Source organism: Micromys minutus (assembly GCF_963924665.1).
Source record: "Micromys minutus genome assembly, chromosome: 17".
Taxonomy (NCBI): Eukaryota; Metazoa; Chordata; class Mammalia; order Rodentia; family Muridae; genus Micromys; species Micromys minutus.
The window spans coordinates 45,513,855-45,526,409 of record NC_137952.1 but is presented as its reverse complement, the minus strand read 5'-3'; the positions used below and the strand labels follow the sequence as shown (position 1 = coordinate 45,526,409).

Sequence of the window (12,555 nt, the reverse complement as noted above, 5' to 3'; positions counted from 1 at the left end):
CTCAACACCCAACTTGGATGTGTTTTGCCCAGCGGTAGAATATTTAGAATATGTGCTGATTTTCAAATTTTATATTTCATTAAAAAATATGTTCCTCTTTGAATATTTGGGGGAAAGGTTAAAGGGCATCTTAAAAATGAGAGCAAAGGGCCAGTGTGATGGCGCGGCACTCTCCAGCAGGCTTATGGCCTGAGTTTGAGATCTGAGGCCCCACATGGTGAGAGGAGGGAGCTGACTGATGCAGATGTCCCTCTGACCTCCACAGCACAGCACAGCATACGCCTATCTGCGCATGAGTGCTCACAGAGACACGCTGAATATGTCAGTGTAATACAAATATTAATCAGAATAAAGACTAAAAGATCTCAAGAACTCCATCCTTGCCATTAATGTGACGTGAGGTGTCTCCGCATAGCCTGCAAGGTGTACCCACTGACAGGCAGGAACAGCTTTGTTCCTCTGTGGCGGTGCACGTCTATGTTGCAGGATCAACTGATGCTGCAGGTGGTGGTCAGTCTGAAGGTTACTCTGAGAATGTTACTTCCCAAGGAGAAAGAAAAACAAACTCCTTGAACCGATTGTGATTTTAGTTAGTTATTAATGGGGCTAATAAAAAAAATCTATAACATGGATTCAAAGAGATTCCATTGACATAAAACATGTAGCTTTAGATAAATGGGATTTTAAAATTGTTTTTAATAACATTTACAAGAACATTCGAATGTATGCCAGATTCAGAAAGGATCCTCAATACTGTTGAGTCAGTTGTAAATTTTTTTTAACCTACAAGAATGTTAAATCCCAGAGAAGTAGTAACTAGAGATTATCATTAAGATGAGAGACCTAGATCTAAATCTCAGGATCATTCTACCTTATTTAAAGTTTGTGGCAGTAGCTTTCCTAAGCAAGCCATATTATAACACTTTTGAACATGTGCCAATGAAGTGAAAGGTGTGTCTCGGACGGAGCTAGATTTAGAACGCCTTGGGCTAGGGCATTGCAGGAATAAAAAGGCCTAAATTTGGAGTTCAGACACATTCATTCACTCATGACTCAGTTTTTCCACTTCCTCTCTGACCACAGTACCATTCTGTCTTGCTCATTTCTCTATTTTTTTTCCCTTGGGGGGGGGGTGTTGCTTACATCTTTCTACCAGTAGTGGTATTTTAAGATTTCATTGATTCAGAAGCACCCTGGACACTACAGTATTCTGTAATTATAGGGATCTCTTATTTCTAGTGAGATTTCACAAGGGACTGGTTTCTACATCCTATAAAGATAAATTGCCCGAGAGCAAGGCCTGTGTGTTTCATTCCTCTGTCCCCTATTAAGAGCACAGAGTAAATATTTGGGAAATGGTAGAGAGTTATTTTATCACCTTTAACAAAGGGAGTATTATAAATCTCCACGTGAGTGGCATGGTAAGAGTTTTGTGGGCTGCCTCACAGGGCTTTCGAGTGAGAACACGGGGGATCCCTGGTGATGGTGCCTCTAATCGAAGTGTGATGTCTGCAGGCAGAGGGGAAGCCAGAGTGGCCGTAGCCTGGGGCTGCGTGCTGGTGTCATCAGGGAGCATTCATCTTCTTTTGAGATGCTGTAGACAGGACTTTAGCCGTGAGAAAGCGGACTGTAGCCTTGTGACATTTGCCGTGATGCTGTCTCTGTTCCATCATATTTGCCTTTGCACCTTGTATGCTGTGGATAGCTTGGATGTGGAAGGTGAGGTAGGAGGACGTGTGGCACAAGCTTGGCGTTCATTGCTCATTTGGTCGGCGTCTCTTACTTGTTAGGTTGAGCTAAGGAAGGATATCTCCATATCGCTGTGGCCTATTTTTATTTTTAATTTTAAAAAATTCATTAATCGGATAAATAAAATCTAAATGGAGTTAGTATCATAGAGTGTTAAAACCCTGGATTCTGGGGCTAGAGAAATTGCTCAGTGATTAAAAACACTGGTTGTTCTTCCTGAGGACCCAAGTTCAATTCCTGGCACACACATAGCAGCTCACAGCAATCTAAGACTCCAGTACTAGGGGACCCGATGCCCTCTTCTGGCATCCACGGGCATCAGGCATGCACACGGTACACTGACATACATGGAGGCAAAATAAGAATAAGAAGAAATTGGTGCTGTAGGGATCATCACTCAGTCCTAGTTTACATTACTTACTCTCTATCACCGCACCGGTTCTTATTCTGTAAGGTCTACACACCATTGTAAACTGCATAAAGAAGGTTGATGTGCAGCTGTCAGCTAGTAGAGTACATCTGCTTCCATGATGAGGTCTGATGTCTAAACTATTTTTAGTTAACTGCATTCCAAGGTTTAATTCGGCACACAAAGAATGCTCACAGTATACTCACTCACAAGTCACATCTCCTTGAAAGAGATGGGCAGGAACCGATGGGCGTGGTCTGTCTCTTCAACTCATTAAGAGGTGGGGTGGGCTCACAATAGAGAGGCACGCTAACAAGAGCCAACCAGACAGGACTTCCCCAAGCCCTTCTCTCTAGATGCTGTTTAAATGTCTGCCATGTTTGTGCCATCAAAGAATAGAGACTGTTAGTGGTCAAGTGTGTATTGACTGTGTTGGGCCTGGAGACATGAACAAGCAGGTAAAGGCCCTTGTCACACAGACTGGCACCCTGAATTCAGTCCCAGCCATGTTAGGGCAGAAGAGAAGGGTGAGTACAGGAACCGCCCTCTGAACTCTCTCCATATGTATGCTGTGGCTTAACTTACCCTCCCATACAAACACTGTTTGCTTGTTTTTTTTCTGATACAAAATATTTATTAAAATTATTCAAAATTAGCTTTTATTAATATGAGGTATTATTTTCTTTCTTTCTATCTATCTATCTATCTATCTATCTATCTATTTATCTATCTATCTATCAATCATCTATCTATCTATCTATCTATCTATCTATCTATCTATCGATCTTCTTACAGTCCAGATTTTAAACCCCCTCCTGGTCCACCCTCTGACCCTTCCACATCTCATACCTCCTCCCCCCATCTCCAAGGGGATGCCCTCCCCATCCCAATCCCACTCCCTGGGGCTTCTGGACTCTTGAGGTACATCTACATTAAGAATGTAAAGTGTGTTTTGCCTGTAGAACAGTCTCAATGAACCAAATTTATGCTGCCTGAGTAGCAGAGTGGAAAACACAGAAGAGAAGCTTAATTTGTGTGTAATGAGTTGTTATTGTATAAACATACATATTGTTCCAAGTTATATTTTGAAAGCTCATGTGGCACTATCATTATATGAAAAAAATAGAAGACCTAGGATTTGACAATTTAAAAATAAAGCAGATTTAACAAGAGAGGCACAGAGTGGTAGAGGAAGGGATGATCTTTATCTCCAGAAGGATGTGGTAGTGAAAACCTGGCCATGCCAACTTCCCACATCTTATCAAGCTAGAATCCCCAGTTCCAGAAGAAAAACACCATGCAAACTAGTTTGTCTTAGTGTTTTCCAAATTTCTCCTGCTGTTGAATTCACCTGTAGTTAACGTAGTAACAACCAGCAGATACACAAGGCACACATGCTCTACCTAACAGCCAACAGATACACAAGGCACACAGGCTCTACCTAACAGCCAACAGATACACAAGGCACACAGGCTCTACCTAACAACCAGCAGATACACAAGGCACACAGGCTCTACCTAACAACCAGCAGATACACAAGGCACACAGGCTCTACCTAACAACCAGCAGATACACAAGGCACACATGCTCTACCTAACAACCAGCAGATACACAAGGCACACAGGCTCTACCTAACAACCAGCAGATACACAAGGCACACAGGCTCTACCTAACAACCAGCAGATACACAAGGCACACAGGCTCTACCTAACAACCAGCAGATACACAAGGCACACAGGCTCTACCTAACAACCAGCAGATACACAAGGCACACAGGCTCTACCTAACAACCAGCAGATACACAAGGCACACAGGCTCTACCTAACAACCAGCAGATACACAAGGCACACAGGCTCTACCTAACAACCAGCAGATACACAAGGCACACAGGCTCTACCTAACAACCAGCAGATACACAAGGCACACAGGCTCTACCTAACAACCAGCAGATACACAAGGCACACAGGCTCTACCTAACAACCAGCAGATACACAAGGCACACAGGCTCTACCTAACAACCAGCAGATACACAAGGCACACAGGCTCTACCTAACAACCAGCAGATACACAAGGCACACAGGCTCTACCTAACAACCAGCAGATACACAAGGCACACAGGCTCTACCTAACAACCAGCAGATACACAAGGCACACAGGCTCTACCTAACAACCAGCAGATACACAAGGCACACAGGCTCTACCTAACAACCAGCAGATACACAAGGCACACAGGCTCTACCTAACAACCAGCAGATACACAAGGCACACAGGCTCTACCTAACAACCAGCAGATACACAAGGCACACAGGCTCTACCTAACAACCAGCAGATACACAAGGCACACAGGCTCTACCTAACAACCAGCAGATACACAAGGCACACAGGCTCTACCTAACAACCAGCAGATACACAAGGCACACAGGCTCTACCTAACAACCAGCAGATACACAAGGCACACAGGCTCTACCTAACAACCAGCAGATACACAAGGCACACAGGCTCTACCTAACAACCAGCAGATACACAAGGCACACAGGCTCTACCTAACAACCAGCAGATACACAAGGCACACAGGCTCTACCTAACAACCAGCAGATACACAAGGCACACAGGCTCTACCTAACAACCAGCAGATACACAAGGCACACAGGCTCTCCAGACCTGGGCACTCCATATCAGTACTTGGAGGGAGCACTTGACAGTCAGGAGCTCAGGCCCCTGTCTTGACAAACGTCACGATTATCAACAGCTGATAGAAACCAGGGCACAAGAAGACCTTGGCCAAGCCTTATGATGACACATTTCAAACAGCCCACTGACCTTTCTGCCCCATAGCTCTGTCTTCCTGCTGAGGAGGCTAGTTCACCCAGAAGGGAAAAGATACAGCCAGGAACCCAAAGCATCCCGAATCTTCACACAGCCTTAAGATGGCGGTGTACATTGTTATATATTTTGTGTACTTACTTAGTGAGGGACTGGGAAGTGCATCTACATTGTGGTTAGAAATGTGAGTTTGTGAGTTTCTCCACTGCCAACTGTGTTCCATGTATTCCTTACGTCTACTTGTAAATGCCTCCCTCACTTTAACTGCAGTGTCTTAACTTGAGTTCTCTACAATAAAAAGAAAAGGAAGACTTAGCCCCAACATTGCAAAAGCAGTGAGCAAAGTATTTCTGAGGGTTCATTTTTATCGTTAGCCTAGGTAAGTTTCTAACTCCACCAAAGTGGGGTAATGACTTAATAGCCATCCTCTGACTATTGTGGAGGACCTCAAGTCTAAAACTGGAGACACAGTGTGTGGAGAGGCAGAGAATCAAAATATGACTAAATAAAGGCTTTGTGGCTTTTCAAATTAAACCATGTGTTTGTGGCTTTCCTAGGAACTACAAAAGTTGAGGCACCAAGGTGTTCTTAAAAGATTGTAAAGTCAGGATCTTTTCAGATTACATAACAAGTAATTCATTTTTTTGTTTGCTTAAAATATCACTTTGGAGTCCCGGTGCTGAACGTATCTGGACTTGTAAGGAGCTACAATCCTGAGCACATTGGCTTTGAACACAGTCGGCTTATCTATCAATCATACACCTTGCTCCTCAGCAGCACAGTCCTGTCTACTGCTAGGACATTTGCAAGGAGCGCCACAGCTGTGTGGTCCCAGTACCAGTTTAAATAATTTTGTAATTGCAGAGTCTGCTTAGACTAAGTGCTGATTTAGGCAAGAGAAAACTGAAAAGTTCACTTCTTAAATTAAGTTTTCTAGTTGAACTACTTTATCTACTTGAGTATCTCTCTTGTGTACAAGTAGCTCAATTTATACAAACCTAATTGTGTGTTTGTAGCATTTTGCTTATGTCCTATTATTGATTGTCTCTAGAGCTTTCTCCTCCCATGCCCTTAACCTCCCTAACTTTCCTTTATAGTCTGTGGCTTAACTCAGCTTGTTTATGTGGTTCTGCTGCTGTAAACTTCCGGCAGGGCTGGTAGCATTACAGGGCCTTGAGTGGCCGTGTGAAGCCACAGAGATAGACCAAGTCCCACAGTGCCCAAGGTGCCGAGCTTTGCTCCTTCCAGTTCAGGATCTTTATCTTGGTCAACAGGAAATCTGTTCCTTTAAGACTAAGCAGCCTCAGTTCAGTTTGCAAGCTGTTTGGCTGTATTGTTGTTCTTTAATGTCATCTATTAATTTATTCTCTTTCGACTCTGAAGCCCATAGTCTCAGTGACTTTTGTGTAATTCCCTTGCAAGTCTGAAGACAGATTTTCCTGTAAGCCCCTCTATTTAAACTAACCTCAATAGTCACCAAACCCAGACAGTATTGCAGAGGCCAAGAGGTGCACACTGACAGGAGCCTGATATAGCTGTCTTCTGAGAGGCTCTGTCAGAGCCTAACTGATACAGAGGCGGATGCTCTCAGATATCTATTGCATTGAGAACAGGGTCCCCAGTGGAGAAGTTAGAAAAAGGACTGAGCAAGCCGAAAGGGTTTGCAACCCCATAGGAAGAACAACAATATCAACCAACCAGAGTCCCCGGAGCTCCCGGGGACTAAACCACCAACCAAAGAGTAGACGTGGAGGGACCCATGGCTCCAGCTGCACATGTAGCAGAGGATGGCCTTGTTGGGCATCAGTGGGAGGAGAAGCCCTTGGTCCTGTCAAGGCTCGATGCCCCAGTGTATGGGAATGTCAGGGCAGGAAGGTGGGAGGAGGTGGATGGGTGGGTGGGGGAACACTCTCATAGAGGTGGGAAAGAGGGAATGGGTTAGGGAGATTCTGGAGGGGAAACCAGGTAAAGGGATAACACTTGAAATGGAAGAAAATATCTAATCATCATCATCATCATCACAACAACCACCTGACCTCAAAATGTTCCAATCTGTTTATGAGAGGATAGTAAAGGTAAATTTCTTCAATAGAGATCTGCATCATAAATTAATTCCTTGTAGGTCCTTGTCTTAGTTAGAGTTGCTGTTACTCTAGTGAAACCCCACGACCAAAAGCAAGTTTTTGCAGAGAAAGGTTTATTTGGCTTACACTTCCATATCAGTTTATCATTAAAAGAAGTCGGGGCAGGAACCTGGAAGCAGGAGCTGATTGGGAGCCCAGTGGAGAGGTTCTGTACTGCTTACCTGTCATGCTTGGCTCAGCCTGCTTTCTTATAGAAACCACATCAGTCACTAACTAAAAACTGCAGAAGCATCGTCTCAGCTGAGGTTTGATCCTTTCAGATGACTCTGGTCTATGTTAAACTGACATAAAACTAGCCAGGTTTACAGTTACTCTGACCAAGTAGAAACTATCATTTCTGTGCGCTCTCTCTCTCTCTCTCTCTCTCTCTCTCTCTCTCTCTCTGTGTGTGTGTGTGTGTGTGTGTGTGTGTAAATATTGTGAATACACACATAGAATTATTCATCATGTGGATCAGTTTTAACCGGCTCTGGTGCACTGAGTATCCACATTGTTAGGAACTTGTTGCGACACCTATCTCTAACCTTTCATCTTCCCAAACTGGAAGGTTATACCTCTTCCACATGATTCTATCCCCACTCCGTTCCCTTCTGTCAGCCACTGACAGCTACTCTCTAGCTTCTAATGTTTATGGATTTGCTTATGGTACCACAGTGTAAGCAGAACCTACTATTGTAGCTCTTTGGCATCTGGCTTGTTTTATTTAGGTTAATGTTGTCAAGGTTTATTCATGTTCTTCATGTCCCTGCCTTTTAAAGGATGAGTAATATTTTATCATGTGTATATTTCACACCTTGTTCAGCCAGTGGTAGGCATTTTGCCTGATTCCATCTTGTAGCTATTGTGAGCAATGGTGCTATGAAGATTGAACATTAATTTGCACACATTGGTGTAGGAATATCTACCTTCAGTTTGTGAAGTGGGGTTTATATCTCTGAAATTGGGGTAGTTAGACCATTTCTGTCTTTAGAGTTTTAGAAACCTATGCCTAGCTCTTGTGGCTGCCTGTGCTGGTGACAGGTAGGTGGTTATAGGAGGTAGAGGGTAACAGCGCTGTTCTGTGCCATGAGGTGTTGGTGTCTGTCTCCTTTGCATCCCTATGAACTGGTGCTGTGCTTGTATGTAGCAGATGCTCAGTAAACATCCCTGAGCAATTTAAACAAACAGGGCATGACACTCCTGAATGTTGCCACCATTACAGCTGGGGGACACTGAGAAAACCAGCCAAGACAGGGTGTTCTGAGTTGGCTTCACATTAGGGACTCTGCTAGCACCTCTGATGCTCTTTCTCTCTCTTTACAGACTCACATTTCAAGACTCCCTCCTGGTGCTGTGGCAGGACAGTCCGTTGCAATCGAAGGTGGGGTTTGCCGCCTGGAGAGCCCTGTGAACTGACTCCAGGCTGAGTGGGAAGTGTCTGAGAGGCATTGCAGAGCCAGAGCTCCAGGCTGCTTAATTGAAGTTGGAGTTTTATCTGTGTTTTGTAATTCTTATTGTAGCCTCGGGCACTGCTTGGGACACTTAAGTGCTGCTATACTTAGTGCTGGTTGACTCTCCAGTCTCAGATGGGTGAGCGGAAGCATGTGTGGGCGTGTGTCCGTGTGCAGTGTGTGTGTGTGCGCTCGTGCTTCTCCCGGGTGGGATAAGCTCTCCTCAAGTGTAACTATGAATGAGAATGATTAAATCTTTACAAAATGCGTGCTTTAACTGTTTACAAGTAAACCTAAAGTTGTAGAAAACTTTTATTTCATAAAGAGGTACCAACCATGGTTGATACAATGTGTCTAAACTGAAGAGTGAATCTGCTTGTTAAAATGACTTGACCTTGATTGTAGCCCATTTAATCACAGTAATCTGTAACATGGTGTCAGTTTAAGTGGATGGTGTGGTAACTTAAACTGTCGTTCTCATCCCTCATGCAGGGCATCTTTCCTTGAACACAGAGTGGTTTCAGTGAAACCATTCTAGCAGAGAATTAAAGTCAGAGCCCTTTAAAGTAATGGTCTTATTGATAAAGTTTGTGCTTCTTTCCTGAGCTATATGAAGCTTAAGTATTGCATAGCTTTGCGCCGTGTGTAGTATATTATGAAAGAATATGTAAAGAGAGTGTTCAGTAACACAGTTTTAATTTGTGTATAATGGAATGTTATTTACAATGTAACACTGTAAATAAGAAAGCAAAGTTTATGGCAAAATTCAACATTATCGTTTCTTGTTTAAATATATTTTTAAGATAAAGGTACAAAAATAAAAGAAGCATATTACTGGATATGGTGTGTGGCTATTTGTCTCAGACTAATCTTTGACTCCTAGACTGGGGACCTATGTTTATTTTCTTCACAGAAAACTTCTTCCAGAATTCTATCACTGCCTGTCTTGCTAGCCTAGCTCCATGAAGCTACAGCCAACACTAGCAAGAGGGAAGGCACTTAAGATGACTAAAGTCTCAGTATGGAAACACCTACATTTTCCATTGGAACTTGATGTAAGTAGCAAAGGGAACATGCAGGGACACTCTGCTTTGAAAATTTTAGTAGCAGCTGAAAGCTTAATGTGGTGGTTGATGAATTGTTCCTCAATGTTATATTTAGGGATTCTGGAGCCACATAAGAAAACCCAGACTTTCCTTTTAATTTTTTTTTTTTTTTAATGTAAGAAGTGGTTATCAAGAAGATACTAAAGATAGACTTGCTCAGGGGGAGGAAGTTTCCCTGCAACATATAATCATGGCTTTGGGATGGAACTGATAAAGCCTCAGATGAAATTATATACTTGACATAGATGTATGGCCAAATTATAAAGGAAGGACAACCAAAATGAAGAGGGTGTAAATATGAATGATTTGAGAGCTGCTGATTTATACTCCTCGTACAGGCAATTACATTGGTCTCGCTGTGTTCTTGTAGACAGGTTGGTGCCACAGTATCTGTTTCTCATTCTTAATGAGACTGAGAACTTCAGGAGAGATAGACTGACCGCTAGGAAGCCTTTGGTCTCAAATGCTTTCAAAGACCTGCTACCTGTTGGCAGGGATTTTTTTCCCCCTGTTGCTGGATTGGATCACATAAAACTATCAGGACATTTGGATTCCGAAAATCATCTGACCTCTTTCACCAGGATCTCCAGTTCATTTATCTCCCACTCCTGACTTACTCTAGTCATATTTAAAACCCCTTCTAAGAAGAGTTTAAAAACTGGTCAGCGAAGTAGGACCCCACCCTTCTAGGAACAGTCTGTCAGACTGTTCTGCAGGATTCTAAATGCCTCTTAAGAGGTGCCGTAGTGTCTGAAACAGGGAAAGCACACTGCAAGTTGTGAGGCAAAAAAGAAATGGGTTTCTAAATTCATTCATTGTACAGTCTTGTTGAGTTTCAGGTACTGAATCCAAACATATCAATAGTTCTCACACACAAGCAGGACAGATGGAAGCAGAGAAGAAAATAACTGTATTCCCCAACTCCAGGTTCTCGAACTGTGTTTAAGAAGCCTGCTTCTAATGTGAATGACCTTGACTATGTGCCTGTTTCCAATTGTGTGTGTGTGTGTTTTTTTTTTTTTTTTTTTTTTTGGAGCCAAGTATTAGATGCTTTAATCTTCTAGTACAATTAAAAAAAAAAAAAAAAAAAAACTGGCCTGGATTCCTTGAGGCCATCACTGTGAATCCTCTGAGTTTGAAAGTGGGACATCTCAAGGGCTTGGTGAGAGCTAGCCTATGACCTTTCCTTTGGCACATGGTGCACTGTGTTATCCAGGGCAGTGGTGACCTTGTGACTTAGTCAACCTTGCTTGTTTCCTCCGTGTGTCTTCCTGTGACAGATCCTGTTCCTTCTTATATATTGATTTCTACTTTTAAATATGCGCCTGACCTGGTATCTGTTTATATGCCTGTTGGAATTGTATCTGCAATATGCATGAGTAAGTTCCAGATTCTATTTTATAGTGTTTCATTAGGAACAAAGACAATTAGTTTTGCTTGATGAGTATGAGGGTGTCTCCTAGAGCTGCTCTCGATCCCTAGATCGCGGTTGGTCTTTCAACACAGTGAAGGAAGAGAATGGTCATTCTTGTGTTGTTCCTGATTTTAGAAATACTTTTATTATTTCTCTATTTAGGAAGCTGTGGGCTTCCTGTAAATTGGCTTTATCACATTGGGATGTGCCCATTGTTTTCTTCAGAACTTTTGTTATGAATGAATGTTAGATTTTGTTGAAGACCTATTCTGCAACTCATGAGATGGTTATATGCCTTATTTAGGGTTTTACTTCTGTGAACAGACACCATGACCAAGGCAACTCCTATAAGGACAACATTTAATTGGAGCTGGCTTAGAGGTTCAGAGGTTTAGTCTATTATCACCAGGAATATGTCAAAATCCAGGTAGGCATGGTGCAGGAGTAGCTGAGAGTTCTATACCCTCATCTGAAGGCTACTAGAAGAATGCTAAGTTGAGGCCTTAAAAACATTCCCACAGTAACACACCCACTACAACAAGGCCACATCTCCTAACAGTGCCACTCCCTGAGCCAAGCATATACAAACCATCACAGTCTCTTAATCTATTTATATAGTGGATTAAATATATTGAGCCATCCCTGTGTCTCTGGACTGAAGTTGACTTGATCACAGTGAATAATTTTTCGATGTATTCTTGAATTTTGCTGTTTTTTATTTTAATCCTAGAAATGTCTATTTTAAAAACACATCATAGCTAAGTAGACATAGTATTAGATTTACTCCTGATGACTTGATGTTTTATCCTCATAGACTAATACAACTTGGCCTTCATCAGAGAAGTTTCTGTTTGCAGTAGATGGTGTTCTACAGAGACCCACAACTGGCCTAGGTACAGAGAACCAGAGACTTCGACGTGCTCAGCTCTGAATGGGAAATTTCAGAAAGACCATTGTATGTTTAGACTGTTTTGTTGGGGTAGCCCCTAACAACTAGAGATGCATATCTAAACCTTGGTGCCAGAGGATATCTCAGGGAAATATTAAAGTCTGCCCTATTTCTATACACAGCAGGCCATGGGTATCAGAAAATTAGTACCTCTCCAGAACAATTCCAAATGTGCCATCAAAGTTGAGGAATCTGCATCTAAGTAAGTGATGGGTCCTGTACTGCCGATGTGTGAACATTTCTAAGGTGGATCCATGGAGTCCGAAGAGCAGCTAATCTCGGACTTCCTCAAGGCCTACTGTGCATCACAGAGCAGACATAGTACTGTGTTAACAGAAATTGGAGGGAATCTTACCCAGAGGTACATTGTTACTTTAAGGGAACTGAGAGCCCAAACTGGTTCAGAGTACTCTGCCATGAATGACCGTGTAAAAACCTTCTATGAACTCATTTAGAGATGGGTGTGGTAGCACATTCTCATAGTCTCAGCAGTTGGCCTGGGAGAGGCTAACACAGGAGGATCATGAGTTT

The 12,555-nt window shown here is 42.7% G+C and overlaps 1 protein-coding gene across 3 annotated transcripts in view; it reads left to right on the top strand.

The window, feature by feature from the left end:
* Positions 1 to 9,363, top strand: part of TASP1 (taspase 1) — a gene marked incomplete at its 5' end in the record, with an annotated part of 179,767 nt that extends 170,404 nt beyond the window's left edge. For all 3 annotated transcript variants that reach the window (XM_080931146.1, XM_080931145.1, XM_080931144.1), the window contains one exon: positions 8,428 to 9,363. In XM_080931146.1, coding sequence (XP_080787272.1) covers positions 8,428 to 8,515 — 88 coding nt within the window. In that variant the 3' untranslated portion in view covers positions 8,516 to 9,363. The remainder of the gene's footprint in view (positions 1 to 8,427) is intronic.
* Positions 9,364 to 12,555: the final 3,192 nt, after the last annotated feature.